At 43.6% G+C, this 20574-nt stretch overlaps 1 protein-coding gene and 1 pseudogene across 8 annotated transcripts in view; one reads left to right on the top strand and one right to left on the bottom strand.

Annotated features, from left to right (window-relative positions):
• The window catches only part of LOC111249689 (serine/threonine-protein phosphatase alpha-2 isoform-like), a 107039-nt gene that overhangs the window by 44298 nt on the left and 42167 nt on the right, over positions 1-20574 (bottom strand). Inside the window, exon 1 of one of the 5 annotated variants that reach the window (XM_086986364.1) lies at positions 6294-6529. The exons of the other annotated variants lie outside the window; for them this stretch is intronic. Coding sequence (XP_086842490.1) covers positions 6294-6326 — 33 coding nt within the window. The 5' untranslated portion in view covers positions 6327-6529. Of the gene's footprint in view, positions 1-6293; positions 6530-20574 lie in introns of those variants that run through there. 5 annotated transcript variants of the gene reach the window in all.
• LOC111249688 (E3 ubiquitin-protein ligase MARCHF5 pseudogene) overlaps positions 7233-20574 on the top strand; it is a 32522-nt pseudogene continuing 19180 nt past the window's right edge. Inside the window, exons 1-2 of one of the 3 annotated variants that reach the window (XR_015325910.1) lie at positions 7233-7498; positions 9332-11276. The product of XR_015325910.1 is annotated as an E3 ubiquitin-protein ligase MARCHF5 pseudogene, transcript variant X2 (transcript). The other 2 variants (XR_015325909.1, XR_015325911.1) reach the window with 2 other exon arrangements.

The raw sequence follows: 20574 nt of genomic DNA, 5'->3' as shown, positions 1-20574 counted from the left end.
ATCTTGCCTCTATTGGCGCCTGCGTCAGCCTCAACGAAGAGAGGGGGGAAAATCTGATCAGCAGCCTGGTAGTATGATCCCTCTCCAATGTACGGAAGCCTCGCAACTAACGGCCGTTTTCTCACTTACCCGTAGAGACAGATAGAAACAGTGCCAGCGAACGTGTCCGCCAGAATTATGCGTTAGTCTTTCCTTCTATCCCGCCGAAAGCACAGAGAAAAGGGAAGGGAAGAGAGAAAGATAAAGAAATGAATCGATTTAAGAGAATCAAGAGCTAAATCCTTTTCCACTTCTAGGCCCCGGAGAAATTTCCAATTCCAACGTAACGAGAGAACTGGTATATGCCGAAGTAACACCCGGCGAGGGCGAGTTATTATTGTGATCATCCTATACACTGGTTACGTATTTGCCAATTAATACTAAGCCTAGGTTTGGATCTGAATGGAAATGGACTTTCATTCTCTAATACAAATCTGAGAAATAGGAAACAGCTTGGTCCTTCAGCTTGCTCGTACGAGACCTCCTCCTACATTGATACGTCCTTGAAAAATGGTAAACGGTGGTAATAAGACCTATTGTAAAATGGAAAGTTGAAAGTCAGCTATAGAAAAGTTTTTGCATTCATTAAGTTGTGACGTCCGAACGAACCGGATCAACTGAAGCCTGTCGACTCGATGGAGGCAATGCGGGACAGTAATAGAGATTCATACTAACAATATGGAGATCGCTCTACGGCATAAAAGTATCGTACGTAAGGTGAAACGGACAGTCGCTGGGACTAACAGCCGTACGCCAAACATTCATGGATTTACTTATCTAATATTATAAAATCGACGCTATCCTTGTGTGTATGTTGACAGCACTCACTAATGTTTACCCTTAGATTAAGGCTGTACGAAATCTACTTCAGCAGACTATAGTTTGTTTTAATATATAAGCTCGGACAAATGCATAATTATTTTTCTGCTAATGTCACATAGATAGTTTTCTCCCGTGCTTTTTTTGCGGAAGTCCTTCGTTTGGTAAAAGCCAACCCTTTTCACTCCTCATCAAAGTTGTCGATGAATCCGTGGAAAAAAACGTGCCTGAATTCAAATTATTATTGGCTTTTTTTGGTAATGTTTTTGCCGCTTAGGCTTGCATGATGCATTGATGATGAGGTGCATCCAGTGAAATATATACGAGCATATGTTCTCGTCTAAAAACGTGACGATGCCTCATTTTTATCCTAATCTTGGTAAGTTGAGCAGTATATACGAAAGAAAAAGAGCTATATATACGTATCTTGTGTATATAAGAAAGGTAGGTTAGGTTCGTATCTGGATGGAAATAAACTATGGAAGGAGAGCCAAAGACCACTCACAATAAATTTACATTTTTGTAAGCGTTCTTCGAAACAGATATATTTGTCAGTATTATAGTTAGATAATAATAACAAGAATAACATTACATCATCCGCTTTTTTCAATCTAAATAAGGACGAGCTTACTATAAGAGTATTGTCGGACCGTAGAATGGCCTGTCTAGCCCGGGGTTTTCCGTGAGCAGCAAATCCGACACAAGGAGAGTCCCGCTGCGTTAAAACGTCATCGACGATAACTACATATCATAGATGACACCTAACATTTTGGATCACCATATATTTTATTGGCTGTCATCACAGCCAAGCCAAGTGTTGATTATTATCTAAAAAAAAAAATACAAGATCTCACCTCCCAAACGGATTTTACCGCAACTTAGCTTTTCGGTGGTTTAAGTAACTGGACCAAACAATACCAGTATAAGCTTGTACGGTCCAAATGAGAATGTCCTTACAGTTAAAAAAACTGTAGAAAAAAAAGATATAGTCTTAATGATCTGAAACACCTTATGTAAACATATGTAGGCATCGTTTGGGTTACGTTGATCAACTACATATGCAATGCACGAATTATTTAACTACACCAGACTCACGGAGCGCATTCCCCTACGTTCACCATCACCCTTGCAAACGGCCTCTTTGGTCTCTTTGTTTTTTAGTTAAATTCAATTAACATGTATACTAAAATTACGTTATTCAGATTCCTCGTGGTGGCAGAGGTGTTGATGAAGGGAAGACATACACGAAGTGCATAGAGTACATACAGCCTTGGTGGAAATACAATAAGATCCGTTAAGGGTCGTCTACAACGATAGATTCTTTGCACTCATTTCCTGCTTTCGTTTGCTGGGATTGACCGACAGGTCGGGGAACAGGTAGGTTCTTTTCCCTTTTTAGAGCTGTCGGTGTTTTTCGTAAGCTCATCGATTTAGTCTTTCTGTTGCTTTCTGGTGGTCCAAATGTGTTTTAGCCATGGCACGATATAAAGCCGTTCGTTTTCGGGAGCTGATGCTGCTGTGTTACTCCTGCGTGCGTTGCTTTGTCCATTCAACAAGGTTCTAGGCAGGCAGGCTGGCAGACGAGCTAGAAAGAGACAAAGAGAGAAGCGGCGGGGCAGCCCTCACCCCCTTAGTAGCTTCTTCGAGACTGTAATAGACGAAGGAATAACGTAGGTCAACTGCAAAGTAGAGCGTAAACACTGCTTCTACTGGTGCTTTTGGAAACGAACAAATGCATAGGTGATCATTCGAAAGTTAAGGATAATACAAAAAAGGCAAACACAATTAGATAAAGGTATGTACACATGGATTGCAAGTTACTGCCAAAGAGGCATATTCGAAAGCAAGGCAGTACGAGCAGGTCAAAAGACCGTTTGGCTATCGTCTCCTATCGACGGAACCAGTGGGATGTGGGACGGCTCTGACGAATAGACAATGAGTTCCGCTGCTTGTCGTGAGTGGCTACGGTACCCCGTTGATTACAAAATAATCATGATCCTACTCACGATGCAAGTTTGCCCCCAATCTTTTTTTTTGCTCCGATCTCTGTCGCTCGGTGTCGCTTTGATCACTCACTTTGTTCTCTATGTACTATAGTCTAAAAGACCTTTGAATGGAAAGATAGACCGGATGCGAAGTGAAAATATTTGGAACTTCCGGTATCTTGTCTAAACGAAACAACCATAGTAAGCTCTTCCACCTCCGGAAGATTTCCAGGTACGGTAAGGCTGTTCCTGCCGCTTGTCGGGCGTTCCTTGGTGTGTTCAGTTTAGAAAGTGAAGTTTTAAAGTGGAATCTCACCTCTCAATCTCGTGCCCACTCCCTAATTTTACCCCATTGGCGGTTCTTGTTTCCTGTACACGTCCATTTCGCTCCTATTACATATACTAGCCAGCACCAACAGCTCTAATAATGACATGAGCCTTTCACGTGCTTTGCGATAAAGGGTGACGAAGGAAAAGCCTTCCGAACAGTTTCCACACCCCTTTCGCTAGAAGACTTAGCACACCCTCACTATATTATTTGCATAGCTCTCTCCAATTTGTCAGAAACGTTGCATGCACCTTGTCTTCGTCTTCAAGGGATGTTCGCTATTTGGTTTCCTACAGGCCCCATCTAAGAATTGCTCAATCATACTATTGTAAGATCGCCCTTCCGAGGGCCACACTTTCCTTGATGACGTGTATCGTGCAAATGCCTACGACCTCATTTTCCTGCCACCTAAACCCGGTCTGTCTTCACACCCGGTGGTCCACGCTTATGAAGCTTTGGTCACAGCTCAGCTTCGATTCACTTTTTCGCCATAACAGCGGAGCTCAGACTGGCTGGGGAGCAGGCACCAGACATCCAGCACCAGGCAACGACAAAAACGATACGGTTAGAATGTAGAGTAGATTTTAATGATCTTTTCTTCTGTATATTGTCTTTCGCTGGCGTCAATTAGCAGCCGTGAAGACCAATTCTGAGCGGTCCTACAATGCTCCTGGTGATAGCGGTCCTTATTGTTGATCTTTATCGTACTTTTTTCTTTCAGATTCGTTGCGTCTCTCGTTTGTTACGTTTATTTTATTACATATACTCTTTCTATCTGGCTCTCCTGGCCGCCATAATGTTGATTGTCATTAGTAGGTTTACTATTTCGACTACGTACACCGACGACGACGACGACGCACCATTTTCAGTAGGTGATAACTGTAGTAGTCGCTTAGCGCTGTACCGGCAAAGCTCAGCCAGCCTGTGAATGGTGAACAGGCCAGATGCATTAGTGGTGATCTAAGTATGAAAAAGAGTGTGTATATATGTACACTTCTTTCTTCTTTTTTTCATTGCTTCGGCATCTCGTTGCCAAAGCGTACTGTGTGAGTGTTTTTGTAGCCAGGGAAGAGGGGGTCCAATAGAGGACCAGTTGTTGTCGTCTAATGGAAATCGTAGAGTGTCATTGCCAAGGCTATGATGCCAAGGGATCGAGAACTTCGCAAACGGCCGGAAATTTTTACTGGCCGGGAGCGCTAGTGATGCTAGCCAGAAAAAAAAAGAGGAACTGAGTGCATACGTGCAGTTAAAACGGCTATACTGATTGACTTACCAGGTACCTTGTACCTCCGTCGACCTAAAACGACGATGGTGCGACCAATTCAGCAGAACGGTGATATTGGCATAGTCATGACAAGTTTTTATAAAGTGCCGTCGCAAAATGATAATGACACGAGACGAACGAATGAGGATCGACTCTTTCGCCTACAACAATTTACTAGCTTGAGCAGAAAGCCATAGCGGATTTATCTTTATGTTTATTGTATATTTGCCGATACTCCTACAACCTTTTGTAATTTCTTAATCAGTTCGGCTTGATCGAAACTTTAAAAACTCGTTTAACCCGTTTATGAAACCGTATTATCAGATGTGTTGTTACCGTTCTTTCGTTGTGTTTCCTTTTTGGTTCGGTCGGTGCAGCTGGTAAATGCACTGCAACTTATCGTAGTCAGGCGTCTTGTCGAGCATTTCCCGTCTAGTCATCCTGACAGCAAATCGTTGTTGTTTTCAGACGAACATCTGCTTTAGTTCTGAGACGTATTCTCTACCACTTGATTTCTTTGGCAAAAACACACTATTCTGATTGTCGGTGTAGAGAAACCTGGGGAAAGAAGCAGAGAGTTCATGAGAAGTCGTACACGTTTGGCTTTCTACTCAGTGTATTAATGAATATAAACGTTTCTAGTCTTCCCATCCAGTAAAACTGCTTGACGATAGTTGCATAAACGCAGCTGATTGTCTCGGCTAATTCACAAAGTAGCTCAAAAGTGGTTTTCGGCGATCCTTATTGACCTCGTACGGCTGCCTTCCGAAAAGTTTACCCTCAAGAACCAGAATGCCGTCGTTGAACTTCGCAAGCCATCCCTAATGAATCCTTTCAGGTATGGGGTCTACACCTTCACGACACGAACATGCTGGTTTGTTTTGGTTGTTTTTCAACCTTGGAAAAGGGCGAAGTAAGTTTTACCGGAAATGCCCGTTTTTGGAGCCCGAACGCTTTCAAATGGTGCATAGAAGTGAATAGACAATAGAAAAATAAAGAGAATACCGATGCAAAACGTTATTCAAAGCGATTGTAATGCCAATCTAATATATACTTTCGTTTCGATGTTATTTAACACGTTGTTTGGTAAAATCACCGGCCTATTCAGTCTAACGGCACTTGGCCGGTAGAGGGGGTGCTTTGGTAGCTCAATCTACTCCTAAAAGGCAGAATGCATGATCATCGACTCATCGTTCCCTTTCGTAGAATCCGTCGTGAGACCTACGTCTATCGACCTTTACGCTCACAAGGTACAGTCGAATAACAACTTAAGCGCTTGTCTGACTTCATTTTCTGCTTGCATTAGGCGACTGTTTACGTCATTACAGGACCTGCACGACGCTAACGTTCTGCCATATGATGCTATGACCGCAGTATAGTTGTCAGGTTGGTGTTAGTATAGTAACAGAGTATGTCAGTTCAGCGAGGACTTGTCGTCCATATGTTACAATGACATTGGCAAACTTTCGCACGACCCGTCTTTTGTAAGAGTGCGGGCTATTACCTAGTAACCCGAACGTCAACACACCTGTCCGTAAATGGCAATCGTCTGCAGCCTCTGTTATACTATCAAACAAGCGAATAACGGTTAAAAAATGCTCCTTGAAATAGAGTATATCAGAAGTTGTCTAATTGTTGGTTTCGATCGGAAGTCGAGACCCGGCTTTGACGTTCATTGTGATTTGCATTCCCTACGGTAGACAGCAACACCGTATGGCCCAGCCAATCCGTACGCTCAACCGTGTCTAGTAGCTGGTGATACTACACGTGTTTGGCCCTAACTCAGCCTGAATCATCACTGGCCAAAATGGGTTTGACATTCATGTCAGTAGATACGCAAGACATCAACATGGCACACCTGCCCGCACGTGAACATACAAGGCCGCACCATTGCTTTAGCCGAGATTAATAGTCTTCAGGCAACTTTTCCTGTACACATTGTAAAAGGAGGTTAAAAAACAGATTGGAGAAAACACTAATGCTGGATCTCATCTCAGTTCTGAGAAAATTTTATAAGTGCTACTCTACAGCTCCCGTAGTTACTCTACTGAATTACATATAGCAGCTAAGTAAGCAAAGTAACACGGCAAGATTTATGTGGCCTAGCAGACGTCGCTTTGCGTCCTACGTTGTTTACGATCTCATTAAAATGATTCCCTAAACTGTGGAAACAACATGACCGTTCTCTATATGCTTTGTTTTCGTAAAGATATGTACAGTCTAACTTTTAGCGTCCCGTTCAATCGGTGCATTAACGTACCTAATGACGCAAACGTAAGCGATCCTCGCACCCGTTGACCGTTTCGTCAAACTATAGAAAATAATCATCAGTATCAAATAAGCGATAGCGTTTTCCCGCGTTGTTTGAGTCGGCCGGAGCGTCTCTTTGTCACAGTCGCCACGTTTCGCTAAGGAGTATTGGTTTTTGCTTGTCACAACAACGATCGTAGTAGCGCTTCTAGGTACAGGGATGATAATGATCGGAAGCCGGCGTAACAGTGTGCAGCGAGCCTCTGACGAAGCTGCTTATGGCGGGCAGTTTTGGTAGGTGTATACGCCAGCCGAGACGCTGTCTATTGTTCTTCTTTTCTTTGCCGCCTTCGTTAACCATTGGCCGTTCAGCCACTGCAAACGAGGCTGCAGAGCGCTCATTGCAAAAATACTCGACAAAGCAAAGGTTCAGCAATTCGCCAAAATAAAGATTGCTAATATTACCAATTATTTTTCCGTCTGACGCATAGACCGCCATGTACGAGCATTATTGTATCACAAACATAGAAAATTCTTCCCCTTTGTGCTGTAAATCTATTCACAACGATAACAAGTATGACAATGAAATAAACTAGAGCAACAATACGACGCTTTAGATTGAGCTGATACGGGTGAAAGGCAAACCCGCTCGATACCGATGCAGACGATTTCAAACGATTGACTTGCCTGTTTAAATATAGACCAGTGCCCTTCGCTTTTACAGTAACTACATCAAACATACATTTCATTGGTGAATCAGTAAGCAATGAAGACATTCAATGGAAACGATGTTCTCTACCCTCTGTATATAAGGTTTGTATATAAAGTATACTAGTGAAAGATATTAGTGAAACTGTAGTGATTATACAACTATACGTATGACGCAACTCTAACTAGATTGCAATGTCAATAGAGCTGTCAACTATATATATATATATATATGTATAGATTTATTTTTTTGAGGCTATGACTGAGGTCTAAAGACGATTATCTTTTGAGTAATACGAACTGGACGGACGCAAGTCTAGTGGACATCTTCCCTAAATTCACCCTTACTCGTACGCACTTGGAACCTGACTTTGTTACTGCATGATTCTTTCGTCGTTGTCCTTTTCACCATCCAGCCAAACGGACCTTTTTGACCTTCAACATTTTTATTCCTGTAACTTTTAGGTAGATAAGAAGGATGGGGTAGTGTTGTCCTAGATGCTACGTAATTCAACTTCCCAGTTCAGTGCAGCTCTCGTGACTAGTGAATTGTGCAGAAGGAGCTAAAGCCATTCGCAAGTATTATATGTATCCATAGGAGGCATAATGTATCTAAAGCACGAACAAGTATTGTAGGATAAAGAAATCTGACCAGGACGTCAATAGAACGGAATCGACGCGGATGGACCAACTTTGGAGTGAAGCGCCGTGCCCGTGTTCTCGTTCCAATGATGTGTGCTGAAGACAGATAGACAAACTCGAAGTTTTATGGGTGATCCGAAATGAATATGCTCTTTCCCCGCTCGTACAGCACAAAGAGAGGCCCCACATCGCATACACTAACAGGCCAATAACTCGCGACCCGACCTGCCGTTGAGGCATTGCAAAGCTCAATAGCAGCTTCAGCCTTCAACCTATAGCTCGGCCTACATGTGTGCGGGCACACATGAAAGCCACACGGACATGAAAGCAGACCGATAAGGTCAGAAGGCGACGATCATTCAGTGACTAACTCTATGCAACGACGTGGACGCGTCCTATGTTGAGCCTACCAGCATTTTCCAGTTTGTCCGTCTGCTATAAACCTAAACACACCTTGGTTAGAGCCTTTGGGCATGCAATATGCATATTACTTGCGACTAAATCAATAGCTGCCATTTAGATTATTCTGGCGTGTGAGTATTCCCCATAGAAGCTTTCTTTTTGATCGATAGGTATTACGCAACGGTACACTTTATCTATACATGCAAACTTTCGAATTCAACGCTTTCCTGCATCATTGGCTGTACATGTCGACTGTCGGCTGATCACCACATCTGTCTTGTGCCAAATAATTTGCTATCGTCTATGACACAGATGGCCGGACAAAGTAAACAAAGGGGGCGAAAATAAGACTTTTCTAAACATTTAGGTTCAGGCTGAGGGCGCACACTTAAATTATAACACAACCTGAATTTAGTGTATTGGCTAAAACCAGATTTAATGCACGGTCTAGATGTGCATAGCTATGCTCTTCCCCCGTTGTTTGCAGGGCGAAAATTCAAAATACCGTTGCAGTAGCACATAGGTTCGTGGGCAGAGTTTACACGATCAAACGGAAGCATTTTAATGGTAAACCACTGTGAACTCGTTATACCTTTCAAGGTAACTGGCCAACCGGACACAGTTTGTACTGCCGTATGAAAATACTTCGGTTTTTTATTATTACTCTATTTGTTTTCAAACCTATTTCTAGGCAGGCGTACGTCCACAGTGACCTACAAGCATTTCTAGCCGCTGACTGAAGTACTAAAACTTCGGAGTGCGTGTATATAAATCAACGTTGTTCAAACACTTATACGTCCTCACCTGTAAAACTGTTCCCTTTCCTTCTTTTTTTTTTGCGAGTTGTCTCTTATCAGAGTCAACTATATGTGATATATATTTATTGCTTTGCAGGTTCACCTTTGTATCAAACTGTAAATATTTCCGTCCTGACTAAATCATGTGTGAACGGTAAGGCTCACCCCGGCATCTGGTGTCCTAGCAAAACTAAGTACTTTGTTGACCTTATAAATCTTATAGTTACCTAGGTAGAAACGACACTTCGGCATGACGCCAGCGTTTGTTTGTGGATTCCCTTCTGCTGCCTTGTACGTTCTGCAACTGATGCAGCGGTGTCGTCGCCAGACTAGTCCATATCACTCTCAAGTTTCGCGGGTGTGGCCTAGTGCTTCGGTGCCATAATACATCGCCGTGTCCGCCTTTCGCACAGGGTTGCATTTATGTCCTTTCCATAATGTGCCACTAGGTCTCGCCACTGCTGCTAGCAACGTGCGCCAGATCGGCCAATAGGATCACTCTGTGCCTGCCGCGCTCGTGTTTATCTATCAAAGAACTGTAAAAAGCCCAAAAAAAGCACGAGTGAGTAGGCGAAGAAAAAAACTAGCAATTTTTTGGTCATTTCCTTTATTCCGTTTTGCATTGCTTTTCTCCACCTGTATTTTTATAGCAAGCACCGATCAGCGTGACTATAGCTGGCTTCGTTTTTACTGTATCAAGCGAAAGCGAATAGAAAGCCATCAAGCGTCTCTGTATGATTAACATTAGCTACGCTTCTATATGAAGGCAATTTCGGCCTCGCTTCGTGTCGCCGTTGGACAGCGCACACGAGACAGACGTGGTGCCGGCCAAACATAGAATCACTTTGTCGGCATGTACTAGGTTTCTCGCAGCTAACGCTGTTCCTTGTTAAGTTTTGTCGACTCGATTAAAAAAAACTTAGCTGTATATCTCATATAATAGACAGTACAGTACAACCACTTCCTTCGTCTCCATTTCACAAGCGAAGGCAAAGGCCTTCTGATGTAGCACTAACTCACATGAAACGGTAACAGATACGGTAGTGCTAAGGCGGCAGCAATGGCTGCTACTTTTACAACTGCGCGTTCTGGCTCGTTCGTTTCCGTTTTCCGATTCAGTCCCATAGATGTCTGTGATTCGTTCTTTCGGTATTTCCTTTCGCGCTGTCATCTTCACGCTGCCTGGAGCAGCTAGAATCTCGCTCGTAGCGAACAATCAAGAACGCTTTTGCACCGCCAGTAGCATGGATGCCTCACTCACTATCAATGTTCCTTTCTCCGTCCCCCGCTTATCTCTAGCCCTCCACCTCTCCGCACGTGTGCCCCAAAAAAACTCCCTGCAAAAAGCCAAACTCTTTCTCCGGTGCTGCTGAACGACCTTCTGTCTGTCTGTTTGTTTGTTTGTCTCCCCCGCCCCGAGCATTGGGGAGTAACGTCATGGTAGCACAGTTGACTGTGTTGGCCATGCTAATGCAAAAACATCTAACTCGTTTATCGAGTGTGCAAGTCAGTCAGACTGGCTGGTTTCGGTATCTATTCCCTTGAGTGAACCGTTAGTGTTTCGGGTTCTTGCTGGATGCTTGCACTGGTATTGAAGATCTTTTTCCACAGCCGAAATATAGCTGAGCCATAGTTAGCACAAACCGGATCGTTTCGGCTGTCGTCCTCAACCCTTTTCGTCGTTAGGATGGGCACAAGTAACAGGGACCTTTCGTAGCGAGCGGATTAGACCTATATCTAAAAAAGGAAGAAAGAGACCAAATGTACACGAAGTTCACTTCCAAGCAATGACATTACTAACAAGGGTCGACAGCGAAAGACGAATCTGGCTTGTCGTCACCGTATCAGAAACAGGTTTGCCCATTGAATTGCACGTGTAAGGAGATAAGTTATTGAGGCTACCGAGATATCTGGTTGAGAGAACTGCTTTTTGGGATCAGGAGCGCGGGCGTCCCCGCGTTGCGTCCGCTCAAGTGGTCGAGATGATCGAGGATATTCGCTACCAATAGCGCGCGATAAAGAGACACCACTACGAAAACTCGGTAAGTAAGAAAAAAGCATGGGAAATAGGTTCAAATAGATTTGAATCACTTGAAAATACGAAGTTAAAAATTAGCCCAGGAATAGCAGTGAATACTAAAACCCGAGGAAAGAATAGATATTCAACACAATAAGCGTTGTTGCCTGTCCGACTCTGGTAAGGGCCATTACGGCAGACTATCTATCCTATATAATAACTAACGCTCATTTTATATTTGTCACGAATATGGCAGTGCATAGAAAAATGTATGGCCTGTGTTATTCATTTGCTTTTTTCGAAAAGGACCCGTTTGCAGGGAACCGTTTCCACGATGGTTACAGATGGTTTGGTGTTTACGTGTAACGTCAACACACGATGTGTTTCTAATTTTTGGCGATAGAGTAGAACGAGCAAAGCCTGTATTGGATACCACTGGTATACAATATGTCAAATTACAAACTACGGGAATTATAAAATGTATCTACAGTATAATATTTTGTGATAGTTCGCCGGGAACAATATGCTAGCTATGAACATTGTGATAATCTAGATCCACTATCAGGACACAGGATTCAGAGAACTGCTAGTAGAAACAAGTCTGTCCGTCCCGGTGGAACGAGGTTTGTTTCTATCTAGCCGTTCAAAATGATTTTAAAGATCGTTATAAGAGTATACAGAGCGACTAGTCATCGATGGGTAGCAGATTTTTTTTTTATTAATTTGCCTTCACTTCTATTTTCAGTTTAATTGTCATTCTAGCGAACTAACCGAATGTTTCGAGCTTGACATCTGTTAGGGATTTTGTCAGATGGGTTACCAGCACTTCCGAAGTGTGTCTACCCGCGCACACTGCCTTGGCTTCCCTGTCGGCTCTTGTCCTACATTCATCCTTTTTTTATATGTCATTTCGTCAATGTTCGTCACCTAGTTTCGTACTTTCTGTTAAGTTAGGCAGGCACTCGCTGATATCATTTGCTTATATCCGAACTGCGCTCTGTTTGAACGTTGCCATACGTATACGTACACGTACGCGTATGTCACTGTGACCACCGGCAACTGTCTATCAACTCTATTTTCCTGTCGGCCCCTTCGAGGCTGTAGGCCGCACGTCTATTTGACGTTGATTTAAGGCCAACTCGATCTATGTACACTTCTTGATGGTCGCCGATACATACCACCGGAAGGCTGAAGGCCAAGGCCAATGTATCGACACCGCTGCCAGTGAGATGCTATCGGAAAAATGGACCGCGTAGACTCTATGTACGTAGCTGTGACATCGACCGATCGTAGGTTCCGACCAGGCGACAAAAACTGATTTTGTTTTCTTTCTAGTTGTTTGATGAAAGGCTATTGCCCACTGTGCGTAGTCGCTAAATACAAGTTTAGGCATAGTGGGCACATAATCAATTGCCACATGCAATACATACTCTATTAAAGATCTATCATTTGCTTGCCGGCGTCGTCGAGCGTACGGTGTCAATGCCCTATATCTATTTCGACGAGTGCGCATGAATCTACTAGAAGGAATATCATAAACTTTGTATTTTCCGCTACTGCTACTGTTGCTATCGCCTACAAACAACCGGTCGGGGGGCTTGCAGATTGCTTTGGAACGTCCGTAGTCTACACATAGATTCTTATGGCAGAACTATCTTATACCGTTTTCTCTAGGACGACGGTTTCTGTCCATCTGTCTGTAAGGTGTTTTTGATATATATGATACCTCGACATACGCATGTCAGTCATGAGCCTGCCTGGCTTGCCGAGACCATACCCAAACCAGGACCGAAAAGCCGGTTTAGTTATAAAGCAGCCTTCGTTACTAACACAACTAAAAATCGTGTTACCCTAATGGCTTTCGCTATATAGCTTTATTAATCAGTAGCAGCGACATCTAATTAGTATTTTCATTTTACTCTACTCCATTCTATGTTAGTTGTTCGAATAAGTTTTCTCGTTTGACATACGATACGCATGTTTTACGTTTTTCCGTCATTGTTACTGTTATTGTTTCGTAATGGAGTAAAATGAAGCGTTTCGCTTCAAAGGCCAGTAACAACATCAATTTTTTCGTGCATTTCCATAGCGCTCTCAACGAGGAACAACGACGGTTATTGGCAACGATTCACGGTGCCGCCGCTGTCGTCGATTTGTATTTTGGTCTGGCACTATTAGCAGGAGTAGCTATACAATGACGGCAGCGGCGGCGATGGTAATATCCTTCGTAGCATCTTCAAACGCAGGCCTGGGCCTATTACGCTGCTGTCCAACGGGCCTGAGACGGCTAGTTGTTGTATCTGTATAATTTGTTATTTCAGCGGTGAGTACTCCAGAGCTCAACGCTAACACGCGTCCGGTAAACAATAGCGCGACGGTGACGTGATCCTTACCCTCTCCATTCCGTCACTAACGCTACTGCTGCTGCCGCTTCTATGACGCCTCAAGAGCTGCCTTGACGCCAAGGTCGTGAAGTGCTGCAGTCCGCCAACTAGCATTGTTATTGCTTGTACAATATGATTGTTATTATGATCATCATTAGACTCGTACTATTCGTACCAGATCATTATAAGTATATTCGTTACCTGTACGTCCCTGTTAGAGTCGCTACATTTGGCAGCGTTCAATAGCAACAAGAGCCACTGGAAAAATCTAACACGTCGACCCGCTAGGAGCGGCAGCGTACCGCAACAGCAACGGCGACAACGATCACCAATTTCGACAAGCGGAAGCGATCGTAAGATGGACAACCATCAGTTACCGCTGACGGGCTCAAAGTCGCCAGGCGTTTTCAGTGGCGCGTGCTGCAACAACGAAGACAGCAGCGGAGCCAAGCTACGGGGTCGACGCGAAATTTCGTACCATCATCATGGCAACGCCAACGCGGTAGACACATATAGATGGGGCTATGATCGCTGGTCAGATCAGAGTCGAGCGGTTCGGTCGGGTGCTCAGTTAGGCGGCTGGATTGTTCCGTGGCAGCGACCCGGCCGCCAACAGTGACTCCGGCTTTTGTGTAAGAAAATACTAAGCTGTTACAATACAACTGGCCTACAAAATAGCGTCCGAAGTATTCAGTGGCTAGCGAGCCGCCGGCCGCTGAACTCTCTCTTTAACGCAGATATCAGTTAGTTCAGGTGTACCTTGTAATCGGGCGGTCGTGTCGTCTGTGCAAGTCATAGATTTACAGCGGTAACTGGCTCATTGACCGTGCCTGAGTGCGCAAGTGAGTAGCTGGTAGCTTTTTTTTTCTACGGTTTTCACCAAGTCGGAGGAATGTAGTGTAGATGGAAAAAAAAAAAGAGATTTCCGTTCGTGCCGAGTAAATTGGCGGCCGCAGACCCGCAGGCCCACAGCAGCAACAGCTGCTGCAAAGGCTATCGGCCAAGGCGAGTGTGGCAGCGCCATTAGCACGAGTCCACTGCCAAAAGAACACGCCGCGCGCGTCACAGTAACGCACCAGCAATCAAACGTTTAGAGCGCTCGTTTTTTTTTCTCGGTAACTGGCGGTAACCCGTCGCAGATTACTATTGTGCGGCTATACGCGACCCGCGCGTACCTCGGATTAAAGGCGTTATCCGGTGCTGATTCCATTAGCACAACAAGTGGTGCCTGACGCCGTACCTCTCTCCATTGTCTCTCCCTGCAAAGGAAGAGACTGGACGTACTACCAAATACCACAGTAGCGAGAGTTCACTGAATAGATAATAGCGCTCTAGAAAGCACTCTGCGCAAATGGAGGGTACTTATATAGAAAACTGTGACCCTGGTGAGCTATGGTGCTCATGCGATTTGATGACGGTCAACTTTTCCCACTTCTGCGAGAACTGAACTTGATAAATTGAATCAATCAAGAGGATAGTGCAAGTTTAATAATAAGAAAGTGACGTGCATAGAAAAAGAAACAGACATAAAAAGTGTTGAATTAAAGAGCTAGCGATGTCTGTGCGCGCCAATGAAAGCCACACGCGTCCGACGTACTAATCATGCTTTCATCCGGTTAGGAATAGATTGTGTATTTATCGAGGAGGTCATCATCGACTGGCACTCTATTGACAATAACCTCTAGAATCCCGTATGGTTCTTTTCTGAGGGTTACTACTGCGATCGTTGGAGTCTTCTTCAGCAACGTTTGATCATTTACTTTCGACGTTTAACGCGCGACCGCGTAAGTCTATATCGTATCGCACAATGCACCTATAGTCTCATGCATGCGAATGCATCGGTTAGGCCATAAGGTACTTGAAGACATCCGAAGAACGAGTGGCCCTACCGTCTTCGGCAACCTGATATTGCTCAGCTAAGGTAGCGATTGGCAATTAGATTCATTGTGATGTAATGGTGACAGTAACCTGCATTGCTAGAGAGTTACCGAATGAGTTTCGCAGCTTTCCCGATAATGAACTCTTCATCGAGCACCAATGTAACGCATCAACGATGGCGCGTAGAAAGGCAGCATAGACCGCGCAAGTCCCTTAACCAAATTGACTCAGGGCAAACCGTCCCTTTTTCGTCGTACCTGTAATAGATGTACACACGAAAGCGTAGACAGGTACCGCCGTACCTCTGTCACAAAATTCTACTGGATCATTCGGATCTACACTGCCTATGCTAAGAGAGTAGAAGTAATTTTTTTTCAAAAAAAAAAAACAAAATATCTGATACATGGGGGTATGCATGGAACAGCTTGTTCTGGCTCTTTAAGGGTTAAGTATGATGATGGTAGTTTAGGTAAGGACTGAACGAGCTGAGATTATAGTTGTACTTTGCTAGCACGCGTAACGTTAGCTATTTTTCAACTGAACGATTTTGAATTGAAGATCTTTATACTTAGACAGAACTATTACTGGTTATTTTACTGTAAAATTTGAATAATTGTGAACCAATTACACAGTACGTTTCTAATTAACCGAACAAGCTAGAATTCGTTACAAAAGCTTACGCGTCTATATCAGTCATCGGAAGAGCGCCCACAGATATGTGCAATAGGTCATTCCAGCTCCATAGGAATATATCAGCATCTAATTTGAAAATACAGTATTTCGAAACCTCTGCTTCAGCACGCAACGACGGAGGTCAAAACCTCTCCGCCGTAATCGCCTTGAAATTGGGGACGCCGGGGCAACTCACTCATTTTGGCTGGAAAACAAAATATGGATCGCTAGAAAACGCCCGACGATAATGAGGCGCTCTGACTTTTCAGGAGAACGATATGTTATATGCTAAAAAATCTTAGCAAGACAAAAAGATAGATCAGTTCTACTACTTCTTTAATTTCATTTTCAATTACACGGTGCTCTGTACAGCTGGAAAGGTGTGACAGCAAAAGCCAGCTCGGGGTTTGTTACCTGCCTATCTTCTTTCGCCAATACATGAATACCTAATTCTTCTATTGGGTTAATATATTATTAATAATAATCAGCTGCAGATCGCAACAAGCTTTACTCGACTGAAATATATTGCATGAGTCTCGCAAGGCCGGCATATTAAAGCGCAGCAAAGGAACTCTAGGGAAAACAGCCTCAAACCGTCAAGAGTCTTCTTTGGTGTGTCCTTTTTTTATTATGGTGCTCGTTAACTAGCCCCAGAGAAGCGGTAACACTGGGCAGCTGCGTCTCAAATTTGATCCGAAGCGTCAACAAATGAGTGATAACATTTGTGGTAAGTCTCGGCATCCGTGCCAACAAGCAAGCTGACCCATATGGGCGATAAAATTAACCTGCCGCTACCGCTACTGCTGGCCTCCATGTTCCACCAGAAAAATGCAATTAAAAAAATATATAAAGCGTCTATATCTGTATCTAGATCGCTGCGAAACAGGCCGAACTGGTACAATTATATTGGCAGAATACGTCAACGGCAGTAGGCGCACGTAAGGACGCACAAATCAAAGATAGTTGTAGGGCAAACGTACATGGCTTTTGTTGCGGTAGTTTGCTACGGTATATAAATTCATTTAACAATATCCTATAGTTATATCGAGAGCTAATGGCTGATAGAGCGACTAGGAAATTCTGAAACATTTCTATTACAGAATGGACAATATATGTGCTCGTGCTGTTTATGCATCGGCATTGATATTTGTCAACACTCGTCAGCCTAACTGGCAGGGAGGACTTGGCCGGGTGTTTTCGAAAGGTCTACTGCGATCGTCACTCAAAACAACACTTCCCCTAAGTATAGAATATTCTAACTACTAGGCAAATTAATCAAATATTAATAAGTATACTTATACAGGTACAGATCTTTTTTTTTTTTTGATATCTTCGTTCGCGGCCTGTTCGGCAAAAGAACAGCAACTAAAAGTACGATTTCAGAAACAGAAGAAATCATCGTTAACCATAAATGATGATAGGACTATTGCCTTCCTGTCATTTTTTTTTATAATAGTGCTAATCTTGGAGCGGCCGATATTTTCTCCCTTTTGTGCTTGCTGGCCAGCTTCATCCCTTTGATCGAGACAGATCTTCGTAATGTCGGCCGATAGTATTCACACTATATCGCCAACTCCTAGCTCGATATAGCTAACGGATGTACAATTAATGCCAATCAACGTAGGCGTGCAGACATAGAATTGTTTTTTGTGTCCTCATACCAACAGTGGGCTGGTACGAGTCACAGCGTATCGTACGCCGGTAATTTCTGCGGTAATGCTTTAGCACAAACGATTTATTAGCAAGAACTATTTGAATCATCTTTATTTTAAGGCTCAAGTGTAGATTGTTTATGCGCAGTACGTTTCGCGCTGCTATCGCGCTTCTGTGATGGCTGTTATTAGAAACCGAATATTTGTCAAACAAAAACCCAAAAAAAACTAAATTCTTTAACTATTACCATATCTGTTTCTTTGGGAATGCTACAACAAGTACATGAAGTAGCAACGTGATAAATGGACACTGAAACCTGCCTGTCGTAATCGATCCACGACAGAATCATGAACAGTGCGAGAGACAGGCAATGTCCTGTCATATCTGTCCTATACAAGGCTTTCGCTATCAGTATTATACACCTTTCCAATATTGTAAAACATCTATAATGTATTGAACGAAGCTCGGGAACGGCTGACAGCGCGTGCTAATCCGGCCAGCGAGCGGGTTAAGAACGGCGTCCTTGAAGTTCTGTGAACGTTAAGCACGCGCCGCGCTACGAAGAGCATAATGGGCAAACTCCGCCTCCTTGAGCCTGGAAAGCTTGTGGAATCAGATGATTGTGCTGTTGGGATAGCACAATGTCATGCCACAATGCTGTCTCTATAGGCGGAAAGCATTGTGACAAAACGACTCAGGCCTGAGTTCTACTATATATGTTCATGTAGCATTAGCCGACGTGGTAATACGAGAAACTTTGATAAGGCAAAAAACAAGAGAAACTATACATTCGAGTTTTTGTTTTTTCTCTCATGAAGCACGCGCTAGTTAATATCAGCTTGTGCGAAATCAATGACACTTGAGGGCAACTGTTTGTTTGGCTCTAGGGCAAGTTGAATGCGAGCCAGATCGGGGCTGAGCAAGCGAAACAAACTATATATACATACATTCGTGCCATGAATGCACATAGTAACCATAAGTGCCATATCTGCAATGCATTTTGTCTCGGAACGAGATCTTTTTTGCATTAGAAAAGACTGCTATTCATGTTGTATCTGTTGTAAGTTGCATACCCAGGTAATGTTCCGCCGCGAGACTATCTGTTTGAGGTATCATTCAGCAAACATTGCTTGCTATAATGTTGACCAAGCGGAGGGTAGCAAAGTTTGATATAAAAATTATCTTATTCAGTTGGAAACAGCCTAATGCTCACGTTGTTCATACGTTTTAAAAGCAGCCATATCCGATAAAATTGAGCCCACGGCGTCAGCGAAGTTTTGTGAGCCCATTAGCCTTCAGTTCTTTTTATCCAGGAACTTATGACGTCAGCGTAATCTCTCAGTAGACACGGGCTGGAGGCCTTTCACACTAGGATGGCTGGCAACCGATGAACAAGGGATGAACTGAGGTGCTGAGCTCCTGAGCTATCAACATGAAGGCGTTGATGCGTAGGCTAGATGCAGCAGATTTAATAGTTCTCCATCAGGGCACAACCTATGCGATATTAAGCGATCAATACGCTTGGACGCCTGTACCAGTGGTTCTGCAAAACGGTCGTATCATATAGTATCCAACGTGCCGGCGCCAGAGAAAGCGCCAAACTCCTTAGGGTCCCTTCCGTTCCAGAGGGTGAAGCATCTATTCGAGCCCTATTTGTCTACCTGTGTGGTCTTGCCTATTCTGCTGACTAGAATAAGCAACGCATCGCAAAACAAAGGTGTTATTGTTCAATGGATTTCCAACAGTTTGTGCATCATATCGCATATAAAATAAAGAAACAGAGGGATTTTAAGTCTAGTCGATTCGTACTCTACACAAGGCGCAAGCAGCGCGAAAATACTTTTCTAGTCCTTTACTAAGGTGTCCACTAGTACAGATCTAGGATCGTGTCCCGAGTTGTACGAACACATAAACGCCCACACTCGGCTATTGAGACATATGAAAGGGTTCTAAGGTAGGTCACACAGGTTTGCATCGTCCACCTATCTACGTGTTGACGCAAACACTTACACAGGCTCTCATAGACATCAGCTTCAACGAACGCGAAATCATTTGTATACGCCTAGGTTAGCGACACACGCACTCGCTGACTATGCAACGCATAGCAATGGCCCGTGTCTACATCGTCCACAATCTATCTAATGAGGCGTGGCAGTCGTAATAGATGAGCTATTGGCCGCCATAGTAAAAACTTTTTAAACGAAGTGGTATGTAATGTAAGGGAGCAGCTAGAAGTAGCGTCTGTTCGTTAGTAAATTGCCATTGTTGGCTCCTCTCATACGAATAACGATGAAACTCAAATACCTATTTTCTGTAGAATTAAAAGTTAATGCTTCTTATGGATGGAGTTGATGAGCAGGTAGAATAGATGTGTATTGAACAGTATTTAGACTGATCTGGAAACTCCGCGAGAATTCTATTCGACTTTTCAGATCGACCTATTTGTGATAACGTTTACGTATCAATTCTGAAATGCATCAGCGAGATAAATCGCGATCGCAATCAGGAGCTCTGATGTATCAGTGTACGATCTGCCTAAGTCTGACACTGCAATGATAGGTTTCTAGTTTGGTTTATAATGGTCAGTCAATAATTCCGGCCATTTAAGTATCTTGCGTATCAAATATTTGACGGAACCTTCATGAAGGTATCTCTCTGACACTAGACAATGAAATGAGTCTGGCTAAATGCACTTCGCTGACTCGAATTTGTCAAGAAGTATGGCACGCCTTGATG

The sequence above is a fragment of the Varroa destructor genome, unplaced genomic scaffold (genome assembly GCF_002443255.2).
Source record: "Varroa destructor unplaced genomic scaffold, Vdes_3.0 BEIS01000004.1, whole genome shotgun sequence".
NCBI classification, from domain to species: domain Eukaryota; kingdom Metazoa; phylum Arthropoda; class Arachnida; order Mesostigmata; family Varroidae; genus Varroa; species Varroa destructor.
The sequence above is the reverse complement of the archived record's forward strand: the minus strand, read 5'-3'. Positions and strand labels throughout refer to the sequence as shown.